Source organism: Topomyia yanbarensis, chromosome 3 (assembly GCF_030247195.1).
Source record: "Topomyia yanbarensis strain Yona2022 chromosome 3, ASM3024719v1, whole genome shotgun sequence".
Classification (NCBI taxonomy): domain Eukaryota; kingdom Metazoa; phylum Arthropoda; class Insecta; order Diptera; family Culicidae; genus Topomyia; species Topomyia yanbarensis.
The window spans coordinates 415,077,925-415,103,207 of NC_080672.1; the positions used below are offsets into that span (position 1 = coordinate 415,077,925).

General features: G+C 37.4%; 1 protein-coding gene across 7 annotated transcripts in view; it reads right to left on the reverse strand.

The window, feature by feature from the left end:
- Window positions 1-25,283, reverse strand: part of LOC131690754 (lysophospholipid acyltransferase 6) — a 143,567-nt gene that overhangs the window by 86,956 nt on the left and 31,328 nt on the right. For 2 of the 7 annotated variants that reach the window (XM_058976733.1, XM_058976732.1), the window contains exon 1: window positions 20,783-21,061. The exons of 4 other annotated variants lie outside the window; for them this stretch is intronic. Coding sequence is in view for 1 of the 3 variants with exons in the window: in XM_058976727.1 (XP_058832710.1) it covers window positions 20,437-20,485 (49 nt within the window). In the remaining 2 variants the exon portion in view is untranslated. Of the gene's footprint in view, window positions 1-20,436; window positions 20,486-20,782; window positions 21,062-25,283 lie in introns of those variants that run through there. One more of the 7 variants, XM_058976727.1, reaches the window with a different exon arrangement.

Sequence of the window (25,283 nt, forward strand, 5' to 3'; positions counted from 1 at the left end):
TGACAGCGAAACTCTATCTCGAACCATTAAAAACCAAATTCTTTGATATTAAAAAATAAGAGCCACCCTACTCACTATTGCAAAGTTCAACATTTTGTCATGAAAACGAAACTATATTTTTTATATTGTACACCGTGAGATTAATTTAAACATATTACAGGCGGTGAATTAAACAAAAAAACTCTAGCTCCAATTGATATAAGCACTTAATATATCAAAAATAGATTTTTTGAAATTAATTTTATGAATTTTTAAAAAACATTTTACTCGCCATTTTTTGCTTACTCATAACTCTAATCATGGCCTTATTTATAGTTGAAAAAGAATTATCTTTTCTTTGCCCCAATGAGTGATATTGTTCTTCCAAAGAAGCCCATTTTTGGCGAAAAAGAGCTCATAATTTTTCAGCGAAAATACATTAGAACAAGTTATTCGCCGTAAAATAATCTTACAGTTGTCTGAATACTACTTCAATTTTAAATCAATACTGCAAAAGTTATTTGAATAAAATACTTTTTCTAAGAATTATTAAGAAGCACCCCAACCTTCGATTTTAAATTTGTTGTAAAATGAAAAGTATGAAAGATAGAGCTAACATGTGTTGAGCAAACTTTTCCAAAATTTGTCGTTCTACAACTTTGCTCAGGGTCGTTCGGCTTTAGATAAAATGATTAAAAAGTTATTTTTTTTATTTTGATAAAATCAGAACCACTCTGTTGTTTTAACAAAAAGAAGGGGTTCACAATCTACGGAAACTTCTCTCCAAAAACTTAATAAGGCTAAGTTGTTTAGTTATAGTAAAATCTCAATATTCCTGCTAAATTTGCTTTCTGAACCACTGTGGAATTAACCCAAATAATGAAACGAAAAAAATAGATAAAATGAACTCAAATGAACAAAATGAATAAAAAGAATACTGAATGAAAAAAAAATTAAAATGAAATGATCGCATATTTAAAATTAGTCAAATATGTAAAATAAATAAAAAAAAACCACGAAAAAATGAATAAAATGACTGAACTGTAAACAATAAGTTCATGGAATGAAATTTTGAAAAAAAAAATGTTTAAATAAATTGGCTAATTATTAAAAAATAAACTAAGCTTTCTAGAGTTTTCATTCTTTTTTTTTCTTTTCGATTTTTTTTCTTGACGGTAGCGTTTGAAATTATCTGGTGTTCCAACATTATTGGCGGGCCTTAATTAGTCATAAGGAAACCGGAACGTTAAATTTCTTGAATTCAAAAATGTATTCTTGGTCTCAGACTACTAAAAAACAAAGAATTTTATGCGGAATAGGATTTTTAGCTCCAGTATTTTAACGATTAACTAGAAATAGCAAACTAAGCGACAGAGAGAATATGATTCATGTATAGTGATATCTGTAAATAGTATTCTCTTGCATTGAAGTAAATAGGAAGGAGTGTGAAGTGTTGGCGATTATATTATTGAAGATAACACAGAAGCCATGCATTCAATCGATTACAACGCAGTCCCTTTATAGTCATCCTTATAGCTTGCAAATTGTTTCGTTTGGAATTCTGGTTCCGGAGATATGGGTTAATGAGTCGCATATAAATCGATACCGTAACAAAGGAATGGTTTAAACTACCAGAATAAGTATTTAAATTCTTCGAAAAGCAAGTGGCCATTGAAAGTGTCCCTGGACATATACACTGTTTTAGAGACATGAACATTCTTGAAATTACAAGTCCTATTTTTTTGCAAATAAATATGTTTTTAGTAACACTGATCATGAAAAAAGTACCTTGAGAATTTCAGAACAAATCAGTGTTATTTGTTGCTACACAGTAATGTGTATGACAATAATGTAAACGGTGCCGGTGGTTGAGTGGTAAGCGTGACCGCCACTCATTCCAGTTGGCCTGGGTTCAATTCCAGCCGAGGTCGTTGAGATTTTTCTGAGGCGAAAGGGTAGTAAAGCCGTTGGTCCCCGATCCATGAGTTTTTGATGGATCGATATCTCTAGTTTAGATAGTGGAGTCACCTCTCTGGCGTCGGTAAAGAAGAAGTAGAATCCACCTGCTTACTAACAAATATCCTCCCGTGATACTTGTGGAGCGCGCAGTAGTCTATACGGTATCTAGCAAAAGCAAGTATCGGACTAACCATTCCCTTTCCTTCCGCGCGATCTACGTTCGGGCCTGGCCGGCGCCGGTGTTGATCAATAAAACAGTTTAGGATTACCAGAAGTTGCACACTGAAAGATGTTTCGCTACTCCCAAGCATAATTATCTACGTGTTTTCTGTGCAACTTCAGCTAGTCCAGATCGATAACGGAGTGGCAGCCAGGGGTGGTCGCACAAGCTCAAGCTCAAGTAATGTGTATGGCAAAAATGTAGTCAGATCAACTATCTGTCCAACGCATACACTCTAATTGTAATCTTCGCTAATTAACGTGTAGAATACGAAGCACTCAAACGAAACGTGTACTGAATAATCACTACTAATTGTGGCAAGCCTTCTCAACACAAGTTAAATACACTATAAGTTAGAAGAATTATTATACTGACATCCACCATCGAGAGTTCAGGGAGGGTCTTTGGAAGACTTTTATCCTGGATTTAATTTGTGGATATTTTTGGATTTTGATATGTCAATACTATAGTTCTTCTACAATATCACACCAAAACAGGTATTTTTAGATTTCATATGACATATTCAAACATATGTTTCATTCAATTCAATAGAAATACGAAAAGTTTAAAAAACGCACGTGGAATATCCCTTTTCAAAATTTTCATCTTGAAACATCCATATTACGCAGTTTGAGATAGTTATAGATAGTATATATAAACGCTTAGTACAGAACTGAATATAATTGGAGTTCATGAAGTTTTTTGGTCACATGACTCCATAGTTCAACGTTTCGAAGAGGTATATCCCTTCCTCTTCAAGGGGGAAACACGGTTTGAACACAAATTTTGTCAGGACTACAAATATTCTTTTGTCAAGTAGAATGAAATATTAAGTTTGTTTCCGCCAGTGGCTCTGTTCTACACTAAAATGGAAAAAAAAACTATTTATAGGGAAACAGCAGAAAAAATAAGTTTTGTCTTCTAAATCTACACAATTGCATCGCAAACATCAAAATAACTAGGGCAATAACAAATATTTCAGACTAGTTAAAAATCTTATGACACAACTTATAAATGGATAGAGAAATAGTAGAAATATAGTGAGTCATGACAGTTGCCACGCACACGAAGGTAGAGAGCGGAGGGCGAATGGTAAATGATTGTTAGTACTGCGACATTATTTTTATATACTGGACGATATTTTGATTTCTTACATCCTTATTATGAATAATGCAACTGGTAATTTTTAGGCCATGACCACTAAAACAAAAATCTTACAAAAGAAGTAAATTTCCCAGAATTTTTGGACTCCAAAATAAAGATGCTCTCGGTGGTGTTACAAGTATAATATGAATATAATTATATAAGAAATCTATTTTCTCACTACTAGGTGGATTACTTGATGATTGGTGTATTCGTATATCTCATGACTGACCGCAATACCGAATCCAAGCGGTAAATACATCAGTCCTGGACAAATTTTCACTTTGAAGTGAACTTATTCATTGTTTTGGCTTTGAAGCGAACTCGTATATTAATTTTTGAGAAATAATTAATTATTTAGCAAACTCTCAAAACATTATCGGAATTGAATTCCTTGAATCACGTAGATGTATTCTTCGATATTCAAAATCGGTTATGTTTTGTCCCTAAAACATGAGTAATGTAATACTCTCTACGTAACAATCTCATTTTTAGTCATTGAAAATTGGTAAGTGAGGAATAAAAATATAAAATGTTTAATATCGCCGCTGTTCGTGGATTTAGATGATTTATGGCTTGTTAGAAAAATATTTATTATTATATAATTTGTTCGAGAGCTATTTGCTTAAAACATACCGTTTTTTGACAAGATCACCAATATCTCAGCAAGTAAACCACATATCCAAAAACAAAAATAGCGTCTAATAATCACATTAGGCCTTTCATTTGAAACTAGATTCGTTTGGGTCAGTTCAGCCATTGCTGAAAAAATTACATGACATAAGTGTACATACATATAAATATTGTCCCAATTTGTCGAGCTGTTGGTATATAAGATGCGGCCCTTCGGGCTTCGGAAAAAAATTTCAAAGTTTTAGAGAATGCTATACATGTAAGAAATGTAAAACTGTTACAACTCTTTCCAAACGTGCCACAGCAATTTAGTCTCTCCAGCAAAGTTGTGTATTTTGTCATAATAAAAAATGTTCCTGAATAGTATTGTCGCGAGAAATCAAAAACAATACTTTTAAGATTAAAAATTTGAATTTTAAATTGACAATTGTAAGCGACAGAAAAAAGATGTCTTCCGTCGAATTTCTGCCAATGTACTCCTCAACAACTTTCTCGAAGACATCCATGCGTTAGCATACTAGGATCAATTTCTTTGAAAAAAGAATATCGTCAACAGATGTCGCGCTTCATACACATAAACCTTTTACAACATGTCAATTCGCAGATATGGATACTAATTTAGTTCTTCAAAAGCATGTTTTGAACCACTGTGCGCGTGATGCAGAAAATTATGAATCGAGCGAGGCCTTCAACTGGAATAAGTCTTCGCTGTACAATGGTACTCCTTTCAGTGTTCGCATTCGGTTCCATGTCGATAGGGTATGGTGAGAAGAACGAACGAAATTGGGAAAATATTTTCCAGGCAAAGAGTGGATTGAACTGTGGGTGGGTGGATGGTAGGTCAAGTTGGATCAATGAACCGTCACGCACGTGGCAACAACAAAATTGCGAAGGAATGCGAAGGATGGCTTGGGTTGGGTAGGACTTTTCCGGGGTATACGATTGAACCCTGGAGACAGTGGAACACATTTAGGGTAATGTCATGTACGCCAATGTGGTACCATCAGCTTCAGCAGCTGTACCGACTAGTATGGTAAGAATCAAAAGTTTCATCAGCAAATTTGTGCACGTCGCTGGTTGTCGTGTTTTCTCTCTGTCTCTTTGTGACTGTTACTTGTGGTGTAGAATGGAATTCGTGAAAAAATTATTATGAGGCGCAACAGCATTAGTGTTTCTGTTGGTGATTTAGGCAATGCGGGTGATGCCATATTTTTATTGAAAGAACAAATGATCTTTTTTACACTTTTTATGATTATAGCAGCCATGACATTGTCGATTCGGTTCGGTCATGGGCCACCACTGTTCAGTCTGCTTACACTCTCGTAGCACGCGCTTCTTCATGGATAGAACACAGGTTAACGCCAATGTCGAGGGCCTCTTCAAGGCTCTCTACAGAAAGGCACTTTAGTTTGATTCTCTTTCAACGTTCTTCGTCAGGATGTTATTAATATACTTGGTATGCAATGATTGTTCGAGTTTCAACCATGAAGGATGCTTAGTGGTCAGTAGGATCGTAACATAGACCATGAAACAGTCCTGTGCGCTAAAAATCGGCACGAAATCAGTCGAAACAGTAGGTCAAGCTCCGCAATCGAATGTAGTACCCAAACTTTGCTTTGCTATGTACACTGATTTATGAGGAAAGCGTTCCTGTCTTTTTAAATAATACTTTTTTTTATTTCAATTATAGAGGTTTTAACCTTAAGGTCATTCGCCTCTTCGGGTTAGAAAAATCTCTTAGGAAAAATTTCTAACCCTATGTGCGGGGTCGGGATTCGAACCCAGGTGCGCTGCGTACAAGGCAATCGATTTACCAATACGCTACGCCCACTCCCCTTAAATAATACTGTTTCATGGCCGTACAAAACGAGTTTTGTGTTCTGTGATCGAAGTCAGCAATGTCGATGTCGTCGAGTCCAAGATTTCGTTCCTTTGCTCACCTAATCTCTATGAGGTACTTTCAAATTATGGAATGAACTCTGCTTGACGTTTTCTGGATCCTTAATAATCAGATTGATCCATTACAGTAAAAGTACGGAGTTTCCGAAATCTGTGCGCTTAGTCCGGCTGTGGCCTATTCTTTGGTGATCTTACGCGGAATGTTATTATTTCTAAGCAAAATAGTTTCTTGCGGGACATCACGTTTGACTAGGGGTTTGCTCAGGAACACAAATTAACTCCGTTTTTTTAATCTAGCGTCAATCCGGCGTCGAAATGCAAAATTCATGATTAATTTAAAAATAACTAAATTCTGTAATTTGTGGGTTGTTGTTTGTATTTGAATGTTGAAAAAATCTGATCAGTAACTGGGTCTAACTTGCGGCAAGTTATACGGGTTGGCAAAGCTATATCATTGTGCTGTATGAGGTCTTTCACTTCTGATACAGAACTACTATTCCTTGCCTTCTGCGGTAGTAACCGAAGCACGAGCCAACTGACGCTGTTTTTGTTTGAACCAGGTGCCGAGTCTGAGCCTAGCCCTAATCGCTGTCAGCTCATACATTTTCACAGTGGTTCGTTTAACAGAAGCCTGACTCAGTTTCGCTTCGAACGGAATCGACACTAGAGAGGATTTGTCATCTGACGGGGAAATAGAACAAATGATGCGCACGTTAGATTGCTAGTGTATCTGTCATACAAAGTAAAGCTTTCGGTACAGTTAATGCTTATTTTAGGCCGCTCAAGTTTATTTCATATTTTCATATACTCTTCACGAAAAAAGACGATAGTTTTCCAGTTTTTTACTACCATGATTAATTTTCTCGAAACTTTTTTGTTATTTTCCATTTGACAGTTTTCCTTCCATAAAAGAATATTGTATTTTAGGCATTTAATTAGTTATGACCGGACGCCCAAACTTCTAAGTCTTGTATCGAGCGCGAGACTTGCAGAATGCGGCCTCTTGCAATAACGAGGGTTGGACTAACAATCCTTCCCTCTCCTGCTGCGATCTACGTTCGGACCTGACCCATTACTGATCGATAAACAACTTGAGATTATCAGAAGTTTTACGCTGAACGATGATGTTACAGGCATTAACATCTATTGATTCGCTGTGCCATTTCAGCTAGTTCAGATCAAGAACGGAGTTGCAACCGGGGGGTGGACGCACAAGCTCAAGCCAACCAGATATATGATAAATCTAAACTAGCACTACATATGTATTAGTTATATGGTTAGCTAGTTGGTGTTGTGCCCTTATGTATAAATTGGTTTGATCCAAGTTGAACCTTTTTAGAACTAAAATTGTGCGTAGTATCAGGCGTTTGGTTCCCAACCTAAAAAACACAAGAGTTCGTTTTCATTTTCTCATGAGCAAACCAAAGCTTTTGTGCTTGCTTTCCGAGGAATTACTCGGGATCAGCCTTTTTCTTTAGGCGCTGACACAAGTTTTGTGATTGTTGGTTTTTAGTGTCTAACTGGTGCCAGTTTGGTGCTAATTTGGATATATCTTCTAACTGGTCCTAAGTTGATGCTAATTATTGATAAAGTGATTAACAAGACTGAGAAAGAGAGCATGGTATGATAAAAATCTCGTTCAGAGCAAATGATTTAAAGAAACCAAACTACAATTTACGGAATTAAATTTTCGACGACTGGTTCATTTAGATATAAATTTGAGGTTGCGGTTCACGACCTAATGACAACTGCAACCGCTACGCCCAGTACCTCCAAATCAACAGCCAACACAATCAGCGAGGAAGCTAACACCTGAACCTTGTTAGTACTGAAATTGTGCGCAGTATCAGGCGTTTGTTTCCCAACCTAAAAAACACAAGCAAACCAAAGCTTTTGTGCTTGCTTTCCGAGGCATCATTCGGAATCAGCCTTTTTCTTTAGACGTTGGCACAAGTTTTGTGATTGTTGGTTTTTAGTGTATAACTGGTGCCAGTTTGGTGCTAATTTGGATATATCTTCTAACTGGTCCTAAGTTGATGCTAATTATTGATAAAGTGATTAACAAGACTGAGAAAGAGAGCATGGTATGATAAAAATCTCGTTCAGAGCAAATGATTTAAAGAAACCAAACTACAATTTACGGAATTGAATTTTCGACGACTGGTTCACTTAGATATAAATTTGAGGTTGCGGTTCACGACCTAATGACAACTGCAATCGCTACGCCCACTACCTCCAAATCAACAGCCAACACAATCAACGAGGATGCTAACACCAAAGACGATGCACTGTGGCTCAACTTGGAAACAAAAGGTTGGATTAAGCCAAAATTTCGTCATATAGACTCAAATAGGATGGTTTAATGTAATTTGGTATGTTGAATGCGTTAGGGTGGCTCAAAATTGAAAAACCTATTATTGTTGATGGAGAAACGCGACTAACTTATGAAAAGGTCGTAATAAAAGAAAATAATTGTGTTGTTAAAACAAAAGTTAAAATATCTCGAGAAATACTACATTTTAGAAAATTTTTGTTAAGACCATTTCGATTTAAAATGGCGTTTAAAATCATATTCAAAAAGAAAATTGTATTTTTGACTGCAAATAGTAAGAATTATAAAAAAATGTCAAAAGTTGTTGTTAGGAAAACTTTTTTATTGAAAGCTTCTCCATGATCCAAATACACTAAAAAGGTTGCTTTTACGTCTTTAAAACGATAAACATTAAATTTTTGACATTTTTTGATGGGGTAACGCGAATAACTTTTAAAAAGAGCATAATTACACGAATTAATTGTTTTTAAAGTAGCAAAATTTCAAATATCTCGAGAACTATCGCATTTTGGAAGATTTTTGTTAAATGCATTTTGATTTTATATTCTGTAATAAAATTACAATTTTGTATGTCAATTAGTATGAAATTTAAAAACATGTACGAAGTTATAGTTAGAAAAACTTTTTTACCGATTTTTTCTCCAGCATGCAATCACAATCAAAATGTTTCTTTTCTCTTTGGGTTTTTGGTAACAAAATATAAAAAAATTAAAAAATGGGTTTTTTCGCAATTTAAATTTTTATCATAAATTTTTGTTTTTTTTTTTTGGAAAATGACATTTTTTTCAGTGTATATTTTTTTCGGACAGAAGTATTCATTCCCTGTAACTTGTTCTCAGATTGTTTTGCTGTATAAAATACAGCAATCGAACAAATTTTTTTTTGAAATTCATACGCGTAGAAACGTTTACGTCCTTTTGAAAAATTACTCTTGTATCAAAATATTCCAATTGCCAGAGAATATCATGGAGATTCATACAGCGAACACACCTGCAAAGTTTCGTTCGAATCGACGATGGTCATATTTTGCGGTCGGCCGGTTTCTCATGGAATCCCTCAGCTGATATTTAATAAAAGTTCATGACCAATAGTTATCCAAACAATAATTAATCCAACTAGTGACCTATTTTTGGTGATTTTACGATGTAATGTAAAAAAATGGATAATTTTGCTGAAATAATGCATGTTACTTCGAAAAACGAAAATAACCGGATGTAGTTCCTATGATCAAAATAATGCAAAAACACATGAGTTATGTCTTCCAAAAAGCCGTTAAAAATTAATTTTACGTTAAATTTACCTAATATATCGCAAAAGTGTCACTCATAGCTCAGATAACACGAAATAAAATACTAGCGAGAATATCTACCTTGATATATGGACTGGGGTGGCCCCATAGTAAAGTTATACAGGCTCAAAAACAGGTAAAAATAATTTCTAACCCTATTTGCGGGGTTTGGAATTGAACCCAGGTCAGCTGCGTATCAGGCAATCAACTACGCTATGCCCGCCTTTGTTTTTCCAAATAGCTGCAACCTCTTATTACGCAGATAAAATATTGTGACACCAAAAGATTTTATTAAACTGGCCGGAATCTTTTGAAATTCCAGCCAAGTTAGGCGAGATTTGAAGGCTGTTTATTATTTAGAAATGGCTCTTCATCTCAAAAAATACAGAAGGTAAGTAAGTTTTCTTTGAATGAATCTAATTTCAAGTGATCATTGGGTTACTCTATTTGTAGGTGAATAAAAGCTTCAGCAGAGATTAAAATCTCCGCCGAGCAGCTGTTGAAGGCAGTGAAGGGGCGTGATCTGGAAATTAAATCACAACCACTACGAATTTACAATAACTAGTGCTCCTGAAGATCAACCTGGATGACACGGTCAAGGATTTTATCGGTGTTATTTGTGTAATTTTTATGTAAATTGATTGCAATTTTTAATTCAATTGATTAATCATTGATTTTTGCACATCACTGTATTCTACTTCACTCGAGTTATGTTTCTAACTATCCTTTTTGCACAGCCCGTCAATCCCGTCGTAACTGCACTTCTGATACCCAAGATTCTTTCCGCTACTCTCAGGTTTCTGATCCCCCGGGAGGCCGCTTTAAGCATTCGGCTCTTTGATACTACACATTGTAGCAATTGATACTGTCCACATGATGAACATTCAACCACTACATTTATCAAACGCAATATATAGTCTGCTTTAATTAGAATCCGGACACTTCATTTATCCTTTATCGGAGAACCGATGTCAAAACATCCGATCATCAAAGGCAACAGCGTAAATAAAGTGCTAGAATTCTAAATGAAGCGGACTTTATATGCGCCTGCTAAAGGCTCTCCTTAAATAGCTCACGTTATATCGACTCCAGCAAACAAACCGACAGTACATAGATCCTTTTCATAAACATCGTAAACTGTTATTCCTAATTTGGAACAAAGACACTAGGCCGGAAACTATCGGATGCAACTAGTGGAATCTACTACGCGGTTCACACGCACGCAACTCGATATAGAACAGCCATGGAAATAGCTCGAAAAATAAGGAAACAACATCAAACCGAACCATAGTCATATCAAGGCCAGCCGAGAAAACACGCACGTCTCATCCACTTTCCTTCTTTTCGTTCTCTGTCTAGCAAACTGCCAAACAAAGCACATTATATTATATAGTCAGTCAGTCACCCACCACCCTTGGCCGTTATTTCATATTTTTTTTCGTTGAGACTTAGGAAAATTATGTTGAGACATGCGACATTGGACCGTGCGGTTTGCGGGCGACCGCGACGTTCCGACCTTGTCTCAAACGAACCAACCTAGCGACGGCGATGACGTGACCGGCAACCGTCTTCGGTTGCTGGGACCGGCACTCGAAGTGGACAACTATGATGGAAGTTTTTTTTCTTTTCAGCGAAACAATTTATTGCCAGGCTGTGCGGAGGCCATAATGTTCCGGCAGTAGATTAAGTTGATTGATCGACGGGATGACCTCTTCTCAGATTTGGGGTATTGTTAACAATAGACTCACATTGGTTACGCAAGACTGCGCCGTACTTGTTGGTGACATATTATAATCAAATACACTTGTATTCCTTGGTTCCAAATACTTATGAACTCGCGCCTTAATATTTACCCTATCATTTGAGTCAATACAGTACGTTGAACAAAAATGTCATAAGCTGTTCAAAGGATACGTATAAGAACTAAGAGAAATAAAGCACCGCCGTCACTTGGCAGAACAAATGGATTAAAAACCTTCCTTTCATTGGCAGCCGATTGATGATGTTTTCAGCAAATCCAACAATAACTAAACAGAAGTTGCCACTGCTGTTGTATAGTCGATTAGAAAAAATAGGTCAATCGATTTCCCCGCACCCATATGTCTTCTAGGAAGACAGGAAAGTGTCCGGTTTTGTGCCGCTACCGCCATCGGCAAATGAATGTTCCGGATAGAAGAGACTCTATTTCCGATTGAAAGTGGGAACAGAAGCCGATTCATTGATGGAAACTAGAATATTGGCTTTTGAAGTATTTGAGGAAAGTTGGCAAGGTCATGGTTAATAGGTTCGGCCTTGGGCTGTGTTTCCGGTCTAGACGAGGGAACCTTGTGATGATGATTACAATCTATGATAAAAGAAAAGCTTAGTTCGGGGTTTATTTGATCCTTACAAGTAATACAAAAAATCATTCTTTTTAAGAGATACCTGTTCAACTGGGAGCCAATTCAAGGTTCTTGATACGAAGTCAAAATATTTCACTTATACTATCATACTACGATAGAACATGTGAAAAACCAAACACACAACACGAAATTGCTCGTTCAACTATTGAACTACGATAGAATGCGCTATTCTTTCAAGCGAAGGATAAATGGTGGCAGGACCTGTCATCAATCGTATTCTCCCACGAGTGGTTCGTGAATCGTTGGACCCACACAGACCCCGGTCATAGTTCACAAAGCGCCCGGAAAATCATTTATCGTATCTAGTTTCCGCTTAGTGGGAAATAAATTATCAAAACGAATGAACCTGTGACTGTTTGCTATTATCAGCCACAAGCTATTGGCATTTATCTAGCGCAGTTGTATAGCAGGCGGATCGCGAACAAAAGACCACGCTGCGATTATTTATGTCATAGCTCTACACACAAATAATAGCAATTCGAAGGTGCAATTTTTAATAATTTTTTCGAGTTTCGCAAGGCCGATTTACTTTTTTCATGATTTAGCATTTCCCATTTAGAAAGGTTACGCAATCACTCTGAAAATCGACAGCCTAAACACGGTCCGGAGGGCCGAGTGTCATATCCCTTTCGACTCAGTTCGTCGAGATCGGAAAAGTCTGTATGTGTGTATGTATGTGTAGATGTGTCAAAGATTTCACTCATTTTTCTCAAGATGGCCGGACAGACTTGCACGAACTTTCGGAAAAGAAAGGTACAACCTTTCCATCGGCTGCTATTGAATTTTTTGTCGATCGGAATTTCGGTTCCGGAGTTAAAAGGTCAAGATTGCGGCCACACATCAATTTTCCATATAAATTGGGACCATTGCGATAGCAAAATGATGTAAAACTTATCAAAATAGGTGCAAGATTACTTGGATTTACCATTCTAGATCACTAATAATAAATCAGTCGCTTTGACCACGCCACCTACGACAATTCCTGAGTCCATAGAAGGGGAAACTAAGTAATGTTCAAAGGGACGACTGGAAGAAAATTTAAGATCGAATTTGTATTTTTGATGCCAAACATCTTTAAAATGCATGAAACGTCTAATCTCGAAAAAACTACAAGGGGCAGCCCTATGGGGTTGCACGAACTGGAGACGTAGGACTATACTACTTAATGTAAAATATTTATTTTCTTAGCACATTTAGAGTAGTAATAAATCAAATATATTTCTTGCGTATAGTTTAAGCACAACCAATCAACATCGAATGTTATATATTGAACCAAACCTTCTTTCTTTCTTCTTTATTTTGATTATAGAGGTTTGGACCTTAATGTCATTCAGCTCTACGGGTTAGAAAAATCTCTTATGAAGTATTTCTAACACTATGTGCAATCGATTTACCAACTACGCTACGACCACCCCCCAAACCGTCTTGGTTATCAGATCATTTCATTTGTAGTAGGTGATCGAATCCGATTAAACTTATTTGAGAAGATCTGAAGAAAGAAGGCAGAAAACCGTGACCGAACTAGTATCTGGAACTAAATCATTATACCACAAGATCAGCTTTTAAAAATTGTAGAAGCTTTTCGATTGTGTGTGGTAAAAAACCAGGACCGATGAAGAAAAATCAAATTTTAGACAATATAATCACATTTCGACAAAGCTTTCTAGTTATATTTTGCCAATATTGTAACTTTCCTAAAATACGCATACAAATGTATCGAATGCAATGGTCTTAATCAAATATAGAAACCAAAAATATACAAGAATCGAAAACAATTTTATAAATGGGCTTAGATCAGTTTTTGCAACGGTTTTTCGAGTGGCAGTGTTTTCATTTATAAATAGGCTTTGTAGTTTGTAACTAATAGCTGAATCAAAATAGGATAGGCTGAGCGGAAATAAATCACGTGAAGTGGAAATGAATCAATGAATTGATCGAACGTAAATAATAAACTTTCGTTGTGCTTCCATCGATCCGCGTAAATTTGTTGCTAAGAAAGTTTTCGTCTTTGCGCAACGAAAACACAGGTTGCTATCATGCAGGTTACGCATACAACCGCTAACAAATAAAATATACCTACCTACACATTCGCCTCAAACATTGAACCCAAGCTGGGTTGCCACTTTTTTTCAAAGATTATCTGGCAGATAAACTAAAAATGTCTGGCAAAATCTGTCACTTAACAGCTACCTCAAAGTCACCGAAACTTATCAATCGATTTTTGTTAAATTTGGGAAAATATGCCGCAAATTTCCAAAATGTGTGTGCAAACACTTCTATAATTTAAAAATCTGTCAGAATGAGAGGTTTGTCTTTTTGTCGGGAAGCTGCAAAAAACTCTGGCTGTGCCTGATAAATCAAAGTGAAATAAATGATCTTTTGAGAATTTTAAAAATATAGTTATTCCACAAACCAGTCTACTTTCTACTTCTGCCTGAGTCAGACGTACAATCGAACCAAGTGAACAAAAACTAGTAACCTTTTGATCTAGTGTGCATTGTCTCGAGAACAAAGGAAACTTTTAATTTATTCTTGCCATCATGAGTAAAGTTGACGAAAAATCTCTGCCCCGACTCAACACAGCGGTTGTTGACTTCTAATTCTGTTCAATAAGATTGAGTTTTCGAGAAGTGGAATACCTGCTGAAGGTGAAGATGCAGGTTAGGCTCAAGGAGGTTATGCATCTACAGTATCATCATCTTCGCAATGTAGTACTCATATCATTCAACACGTTAGCCCAAGCCGAACGTTTCGTTTTGCAGAACAACTTGAAGCACGTGGCTGAAAGTTATAAAGTTGGAATTAAGATTCCCGTGTATATAGAAAAAGATTATGTAGATGTAAAGCTACATGACCTATCACCACGTACCCCTCCTGATCTAATCGCAAAATAAATGTCGCAATACGGAGAAGTAGAATCCGTTACACGTGATACGTGGAGAAATTTCTTACCAGGTACACCTGTTCTTGTGGTGAGGATGCGTATCGAAAGACCTAACCCCTCCCACTTGACTATAAAACTAAAAACTCACGAAGTACTATTAACCAAACTACGTTATGTACCCATGAGGGGCAAACTCCTAAGTGTAAGTATTGTAATTAGACAGCGCACCACGGACAACCTTGCGCGGAAGATACACAGGACAATGCATTTCTACCGATTGCCAACGCATCCACGGCAAACCAACCAAAAATAGAGTTTTCAATCCCTGAACACAAACGGTTGCCAAATTTGTGGCAGCTGTTCAGTCCATATTGACAACTGCCAAAGCAACATCCAGCACCCCAAAAACCACTGTAAGCAACATCGGTGAAGTAGACGACGGATTCACATTGGTCACCCGTAAGTGCAAGAAGCAGGAAACTACATCTGGTCGCGAGCACCGAGGCACTTTTAACGATGATGACCTTGATGAGGAGGATGGGCAGGAGAGAATTAAATGGTCCCCATGACGCAGTAGGCGTGCCGCGAGAGAAGGTCTTCACTCGCAATAAAAAGTTGCGCGTGCGAGATCCAACGAGACAATCAATATTATTTGTTTTTTTTTTACATTTGTTTGTTTTTTTTACATATTGTAAACTCATGAAAGATCCACGGCTCCGTTAAGCTACCACGAGCCGTGCCAAATAAACAAAATAAAAAAAAGTTTTTTGAATGTCAAAATAAATAAACATGGCAAATTTATAAACGCAGAGACCACTCAAGCTTTTCGTACAGTATAGACTATTTTGGTGATTTAGAGTTAAAATTTTAGGTATTTGTCTTTTTTATTTTCCATTGTAAAATGAGATATCCTAATAAATGGTTTTTAGTTCAGCCTGTGCACAATTGGATTATCTGAAAAACAGTGTTTTACTTGCATACCCGTTTTTTTTTGTAGTAGTACACGGAGTTTTGAAAAACGTGGTTTTTATAAAATGGGCTTTAAAGTTATTAAAAAAAATCAAACTAAAGAAAACTGGCATGAGATGTTAGTCTCTGTTAATCTGTTGAAAGAACGTTCTCAGATAATTCTAACGATTGAAGCAAAGAGCTAAAAAAATTTTTTTTGAGGCTGACTGATGAGGAGACCCCCTTAAATAAGCATTTAACTTCGCTAACAGATGGCCGAATCTTATTTTAAACGTCTCTCCTTCAATGTGTAAAAAGAAAACTACTAGTTTAATTCAAGTCTGCTGATCTAGTTAGCCACTGCATGTTGAATTTTTTTTTAAATACGCTGGATGTGCTGGCTGTTGGTTTTGAGATACTAGATAGAATAGGTTTGGTCAACCACATTTCCATAAAATGCCAATGGTATGTATGGAAAAAAGTGACCACCGATTTTTATAACTGGACATACCCCAAAAGCTTTAGAGTGCCTCGAAAAAAGTTTTAATTCTCAATTTTGAGCTTAACCGAACATGATTCACAAAAATCGGATTCGTAATTTTGATGCCAAATGTTTTAGACTGTCATGAAAATACGAGATCTAGTGTCATCTCGGATTTTTCTTTAAAAATAATCTTTATGGAACTTTTTAAACGAAGATTTTCAAAAAAATAAATAATTTCATACATTTCTAGGCTATTCAAGCATGTAAATATAAATATATATATATATATATATATATATATATATATATATATATATATATATATATATATATATATATATATATATATATATATATATATATATATATATATATATATATATATATATATATATATATATATATATATATATATATATATATATATATATATATATATATATATATATATATATATATATATATATATATATATATATATATATATATATATATATATATATATATATATATATATATATATATATATATATATATATATATATATATATATATATATATATATATAAGCTGCATTTCCAAACTTCAGTATCATCTCAACTCAAGTCCCAGAAAGACAATTTTCTTCAAAATTTGGTTATCGAAATCACACCAAATTTCGACACTTGACAAAAAAATCGATTTTTAAAATTTCAAATGTTCCTCTTTTTGAGTTTTTAATAGGTAAATTTTGTTCAACTATGACCGTGTTGCTCGAAACGGAAATCATATCCGATTGAGCTAAATTTTGCATAGGGATTTTTTCGAAGTGTCAAAACTTTCGAGATGTGTCCGGTTTGAAAATTCAGGATGAACATAATATTGGCAACCTACTGTGCCACATCTGTGATGATTTCTATTTTCACCTTTAGTAGCTGTTCCAAATTGTGCACTGTTGGTTTAAAACGAGTTTGTTTAAAGCAAATGACAATGGCATTTTCCCCTTAATAGAATTGGCTCAAGTGTTTCACCACACAATTAAGGGTACTGTTTGTGTAGTGCCTAAGCAACAAATCGGCAGATAGAATTGATTACACGCTTTACTGATAGCTCTAACTGGTCGATTTTTAACGTTTGTTCTGGGTGCGATGAAAAAATAAACGAGAAACAGTTTTTAATGGAGCCGTCAAGTGATCCACGTATTTATGGGTTTCAGATTATTCACAAATGCCATCTCAGTAGCTGCCTAAACTATATAATTGATCGACATGTGGAGCAAACATAAGTCTTCATCTGCGTCCGATTAGCAGGAGCAGCCAACATGCATGAAGAACAGAAATGCGCTGATGAGTTACTTGACCGTTGGTAGATCAGAGAACTTGAAAAAAAGAATCTTACTTAGCTAAGAAGTGATTACTTCCAAATACAAGCAATGTACTGCAAGAATGTGATAGACGGTTGTTAGCAAGACTGTTTCAAAACCGATAATAATACCAAATATAATTTTCCGATTTTGTTGTGCTTTATATTACTTGTTTAAATAAAGGCCATTTCTAAAATGTTCATATTACAGCTATTATTTCAAATAATAGTCATAAGCGAATAAAATACATCACTCTTATCATGTTCCTAACGTTAGTCACCCATCGTTTTTGACCAAATCCTTTACATATTTAAACGACCCACGGACAAGTCAAGATAACGAATTGAACCGTATTAAAGCAAACGCACAGTGCACACCTAACCTACTCACGTGTATTTGCCATACAAAGTCAGAAGAACCACTACATGATCGTTGATATGTCTACTTGGCAACTATCTGGACCAGTATACATGTGTGTTATTGTGGGAAATTTGTCATTATCTATAGAAGAGGAGACGCATGCTCATACACTTAAAATGTTGGGTTAATAGTTTCCATTTATTTGTGAAAACAATAACATTGCATTGGCTTGAAACTTTTTCCTCGATACAAGTTCCCTGAATGTCGCAGGTTAAATTAAATTTCTTGCCCCTCCAAGTTTTCCAGGAATCAACACCCTGCTACTGAGTCACTGTACAGATAAAAAGTTCGTGTTAGACGAGTTAGTTTCATAATTTCAATCGCGATGAAATAGATTCCACACGAACAAACTCATGTGCCGAATTTCTCCAATTCTACAATGCTATGAAGAAGTTCAAAGACCATCTGGACAGTATTGGAAAGTCCGTCATAAAGAAAAAATTGTGTCATTCAAACGAAATACGACACTAGCGATCAGCAACATATAGAAAGTGAGCGAACGATTGCCCAGAAAATATCACCGTGTTGAAAAGATTCAAGGTACAAGTAGGGTTTCTGTGCCCTAATTCATCTTAGCTCCTGTATTCATCACGCCCATTAAATACATTAGTTAGAGCAGTGTCTGCTATCTCTATTCAACGCATTAGGTCAAGTGGTAGGATGAATAAGGGTGTGTTGTACTCGAGTTTTTGTTCCGCTCAAACGCGAGTATTTAACATTTTTCAAATCAGATTTTTAATGTAACTGCATCTTAGAAATAAAGCAAGGCTGCTGATACCTATTTTAGCGCAATCCAATCGCTGTAAGCCGAGTTACAATCAAAATAGTGTGATATCCTGATTAATGAGATGAATAAGGGCTCGTCTACCCTACAAAATTTGGATGCAGAAAATCAACGTAAAAAGCTGTATAACTTTATGTTAACGAAAATTTTTGGCAAGAATCTTACATCGCATGCGATGTGCTATGAAGCTTGCATTTGACTGGCTGGCTCCCGACTAAAATTTCCACATTGATTTGTTTAACTCGAATATAATGCGATTCGACGATTGTTTGATTAGAAACCCAAAACTCCACAAGGGCTGCTTCCTCTATCGACTGGTGGTCCTTGATTTTCAGTTAGCTTGTGGCAGAACTTTGATTGATGACTTTCGAATGCCTATACACCACATCAATATGCCCACGGAGCCTAGCCATAACAGCAGCAGCAGTACGGGCTCTAGAGTTGTGTGCAAATGAGCGAACAATTCAAGCAAATTGTACCGGGTGCTGGCGGGCGTGACCCTGAAACGGGACATTGTTCCGTTTGCCAACTACCGACCGACGTTCGTTTTAAATTCATTGCTGCTATTTATTAATGCAATATGCTAAAAGCGTTTATTTAGGTTGGATAAGGGTAGCTGGTGCCTCACTAATGAGTCCAATAGCCATTGCTACAGGTTAGCGTGTAAACTTTTTACGCACTTTAATCTATTTAAATTAATGATGTAGTATGTTCGATGCATATTTACATGTAAAACAGCTTTTGCTTGAAAGTTTATGTGTTTTATATCTAGAACAATGTTTTCTAAGTGAAATTTAAATGTTGATAAAATAGTGAATCGGTTAGAAAAACTATACCATCGTGCAACAAGAGACTCCACTATGTAGTCATTTACCTATGATACATTATACATTGTTCTTATCTCTTATTCCTCCCCGCGGTACCAGCTGGGTTACGAGCAACTTTAGTGAAGATCAGATAACACATTTTGACTGACAGGGATGCCCAAAGAGCGTCTCGAAACTGAACATTTCCAAAAATAAAAAAAAATGAGTCCCGAATACAACACAATCTCCAATGGATATAAGTATTCTTGAATCTAATTTTGTTCCATGAATTTAACTGTAAATTGATTACTTCGAATGTAGCAGTTGATCAGATCACTTCGAAGAGGAAAAAATCATCTTGTAATTTTTATTATGTATACCAAAACTTTAAAATTTAGCAATGCTGAATTATACTGGTTCGAGGAAATAAACCTTAGTGGGTTGCATTTATTGATAATATTGTCATAATCTAAACGGGCCTGACTCGGCGTGCTTCTGACAAATATAGCTATCTTCTCAAAACCGAGGTATAGGTAGACGTCAATTCCAGATGGCCCTACTTGATAATGGAATTAGTAGTGGGAATTCTATATACTAATGTGTAATTGTTCAGCTCAGTTCAGAACGAAACAATATATCTTATTGTGATGTGTGTTCAACTCGCTCTAAAATACATGTGTTTATTTTGCACAGCACTAACTTTTCCAATATTTCGAAAATTGTAAAATTCAACACTGACGGCCACGAGTGTTCCTCCCACGAACCGGAATTCCAGCCTACCACAGCAAAAGTACTCCAATTACTGGTCTAGCTCGCGGTGCATAAATCGACAACAATGGCAGAGTCGCCGCTGACCCAACGGATTTAACAGACAACTGTCACAAATTCATGGGCAGCATAAACTTGCTGTTACCGGCGATAGTACGATGAATGGACAAACACAACATTCGGTACGTTTTCATGAATTTCAGTTCGATTCGGTTTCAACTGACTCATGTTTGTAACTGCGCATTCCGTTTCGTTCATGTCCAAACCAAGCAAAACAACTCATTCATGATGTCATGCAGAATCATACTAGCACGGTTGTATGTACACTTTTGGTTAATTGTGACTGTAAGCAAATGATACACACAGTATGGTTCGAGAACACTTTTCAGTCACTGCCATGACATTTCCACCAAGAGGTTCTAACAACAACCATAACACTATACCCCTCCCAAACCGGTCACTAAACTGGGAACAAATATCAATTCACTTACACCGCGATGAGCAATTGATTATACAGCAAAACTGGGCTACGGGAATTTATCTCATCCAGTACCAGGTACAATTAGTCTATTGAGTAGCCCGGCGCGGCACGTGTCTCACCGTAGGAGTTTATTTATGCAGCTTGGATCGCGTCACGTTTTGGCTACACACCATCAATTGGAACCCGACCGCGAAGGCGTCACGCGCTAAACTAGTTTCTTACTCAGAACTCAACGAAAGGAACTCGACGCGGCGGCGGTTTGGTGATCAACAATGCGCGCGTATAGTTTGATTAAGCAGTCAGCGCAAGCAAACACGAATATTTGTAGCCTTAACATATATAGGTAACCGGTACACGCGAACAGTTTGTGATTTTAGGAGGTAGCTGAAATGTCAACTATGGTCAACAACGTTTATGAGGGAATGGAAACGAATGACGGCTCGTCCAGTTCGGCGTACTCACTCGAGAGAGCCAATTGATGAGAAATTGTGAGTTCAAATGTTGACAATTATTGTTTGAACGGAGCTACTCGGTAACGAAGTGTCCCACTTTGATGGATGGTTATTGCATCTATAATAAATAGCCAACTCAGAACTATTGTAGTTAAACCCTATAACGATCACATCAGACTCACTCCATACACTGTTCAGGCTAATTGTAACACTTACACCCGCATTACTTTGTTGATAACTCAATCACTTTTGCGGGCTCTTAGTGGTCTGGGCGGTCAAATTTATTTGACTAGATAACTAGACTTGACCAATTGTGTTGAAATTGGAACCAGACTCTGCTGGGGGAAAAAAGAACCGACTCAGAATCCGTTGAAGGTGATTTCTGTCTTGTCTCGGCTCTAATACAACACTGGTTATATCTTAGATTATTCATAAGAACCGGTACCATTTGAGAATCCATTATATTCTCCTATCGGTAATGTAGGTCTTTCGATGAACTTACCTGAAAAGAAAAGAAGGAAACTATGAATATTTTGTAAATTCGAGTTATTTTGAAACATGTCAGATGCATGCAATTTGTGAATAAGATTTGGCGCCGTCAAACTGTCATATGTTGTCACCAATTCAAAAACTACGTCGAATATATCTGCTTGGAATGAATTATTATCTTCATTATTAAAGTAACAATTGAAGTTTTATAGCTCGCCTCAAGTGCGCTATGAGATTTATGAGTCGCTATAAAGCCCCAATATTGACAAGGGTAAAAAAAGTTAGCCATTTCACACGGCAATCAATTTTTTAATGTTTTTGCCCCATATTTATCTACTCAACGACTTGGGGAATGACGTAGTGCAGATTCACTAAAAAACTACGCATAATAAATTAATAAAATACCTATACAATTACAAACATAGGAAAAATGTTATAAAGGGCGTTTGTTTTTCAACCTGCGAAAAGTTTGCTTAACCGAATGATCACTTTTTTTCGAGATTTGTCCAACTGGAGCTATAGAGCTAGGTTCTCGGGAGTGCTCCCCGTCAGAATCACTCATTAAAATTGCAGACGAGACGGGAAATGTCACCCACTAAAACACGGCACTTGCGCCGTTGCATTTTTTGCAAAACCTTCAGAAGCTCTAGCAAAATCTTCTTTCAGCACCAGCGGCTGCTCATTCGGGGAACCATTCGCGCGAGTGTCGAACGGTTAAGGCCAATTACAGCGGGCCTTGATTCAGAATGTTATGTTCATTGTACGGTTCAGATATGTGCAGGCGTAGCAACTTCGCAATCGCCTGTATCATCGCGAAGAGCTCGAGCGATTACGATTAATACCTTTTTGTAAAGAAAAATTCTTAGCATTTCAAATAAAGCATCTTTGTTTCCTAAAAAATAGGGAAAGCATGAGTTTTTGGACATACTGTTCCAGAAACATGAGCCCTGGGGAAAGCCCACGTAGCTAAACCGTGATGTCGATAAATCACCATGCAAGAAATTCATTTGTTTCTCAGACAACAGGTTCAGCAAAAAGTTATTTTAAAATTGGTAAAAGACCATGCTGGTGCAACTTCTCATAAAGAATCTGCTCTTTGTTAGCATATGCCATTTGAATTTCTTTTAAGAGCAACGCAAGGCAATCGTTCGTCCATTTACCTTTGCGGAAGCCGGTCCGGCCCTGGGGCTTTATTGTTACATTAGAAGAGAGCAAAGGAGAACTCCACCATCGTAAACGGTGTTTCGTTCGCGGTATTGTGAGGCGACGCGGCGCCGTAGATTTTGTGTGCCGGGGAGGAATCCGGACAAACTTTCTTGGCGAAATCGAATATCCAACGGTTTGAATATTCCAAGCTCTCGTTAGTACTGTTTCGGTTTCGCATACGCCGGGCCGTACCCCAAAGAGTGCTCATCGATGTATCTCTTGTTAACCCGTCGACAAACCTGCGCCAGTAACTGCGTTTCTTGGCTTTCATTAAATTTTTCATTCGCTTTTCTATTATCGCGTACAGTCGATAGCTAGCGACTAACCCGTCGTTCCGGAAGGCATTATACGCGGCAGCCTTCTCCGCGTACACGTCTGAGCACTATTTGTCCCACCACGGGTGGGGAGAACGTTTTTAGGCGTTCACGTCGGTTACTCGTTTCGTCTGAGTTTGAATCGCGGTATCGAGAATCGAGTTGGACAAAAACTTATACTCTTCCTCCGAGGGAAGCAGCGTTTCTCTTCCAATCAATGTGAGGTTATAGGGAACATTGATTGGTTCCGAAGGTCTTGAACGAGTGGTGATTGCAATTACAATCGGCAGGTGGTCACTACCGTGGGGATCAGATATTACCTTCCACTTGCAATCTAACCGTAGTGATGTCGAGCATAGAGATATGTCCAGTGCACTTGCTTGCGCTGGTGGTCTAGGAATCCGTGTCATTTCCCCTGTGTTCAGAATTGTCATATTGCCACAAAGGTCTTGAATTGTTGAGGATCGATTATCGTCGTACAGACATCCCCACCCAGTACCGTGAAAGTTAAAGTATCCAAGAAGCAGGCGGGGCGAGGAAAGGTGTTCAATCACGTTGGAGAATCTTCGATATCCCATCATGGCCGTAGGAGGAATGTAAATAGAAGCAATGCAAAGATCTTTGCCTTTGATTGTTGTTTGACAAGCGCGAACTTCAATGCCTGGCGTCGAAGGGAGATTGATTCCATTGAAGGAGTAGCACTTTTTGATCCCTAAAAGTACCCCTCCATATAAGTCTTGTCGATCCAAGCGGATAATGTTAAAATCGTGGAAGTTGAGGTTTATATTAGAAGTAAGCCATGTTTCCCAAAGGGAAAATGCATCACAATTATTTTAATATAGCAAGTATTCTAATGAATCAATTTTGGGGATAATACTTTTGCAGTTCCACTGTAAAACATTGATCAGATCCGTGATTCCGTTTAATAAATTAACCATCAAAGGATACGATCGGTGCAAGGAGAGGCCATTGTTCAGTCAACTGTTTCAAATTTTTCCTTACTGTTGGTAGAATAGCAATCAGCAAGCTTTTCAGAGGATAGGTAATGTTGAAAACTGTGAATATCCAGTCCACAATGTCAGAAAATTTAATCCCAAAACCAGGAGGTATTATTTTCGGATTTATAGCAGCACTTCCAGTTGATGAATTATTTTTATTTTGTGCCCTTGTTTGGGACAACCTAAGACCCTTACGTGAAAGTTCGGGTGAGTCTGGATTGGGTCTTTTCCTAGAGTTTCCAAGCGGAGCCAGAGAATGCCCCTCGCAAGGGTCGTTAGAGGCGTTATCGTCAGTTGGCAAGAGAGTGTACGAGTTTTCGGAGATGAGTGGAACAGCTCTTTTAAGCAATTCTGCATAAGAGCGTCTGGAGCGATCTTTGGTGAATCGTTTCAGCTTATCCGCGCGAAGTTTGTACGTTGGGCATGCGGATTCTCCCCACAGTGAAAACACTTCTCAGCGAACCTACTGCAAGTATAATCCGCATGGCGTTCCCCACATTTGCCGCTTGTTGCTACAGTAGGTGGCCGTATGACCTAGCTGCTTGCAATTCGCACAATTCATGAACCGCGGTAAAAACAGACGCACAGGTAGATGAGTTCCTCCCACTTCAACGTAGCTCAGAAGTGCAGATCCGGCGAAGGTTACGCGGAACGAGTCTGATGGATAATGATTCCCATCTTCGATGGACTTTGAGTGCAATTGCTTGCACTCCAAAATCTTAACTGATTGAAGGGTCCTTAAAGCGGCCAACCCCATCATTCATCAGATCATCGACAGTTAGACCCGTATCACTTACCACACCATCAATCTCCACATCACGAGAAGGAATGTAGACGCGATACTCCATCGTAAAGAGGCTATTGCTAACGATATCATTGACCTGTTTCAAGTCAGTAACGATCATGCGCAGTTTACCTGACTGAATCTTTTTAATCTCGGTTACAACCCAAGGACCATCGGATCCATCCTGGTAAACCTTGACACGGAGGGGGGGGGGGGGGTTGTGTGAGATATTGGGGAAAGTGGTTAAGGTGGATCGTACCCAACAACT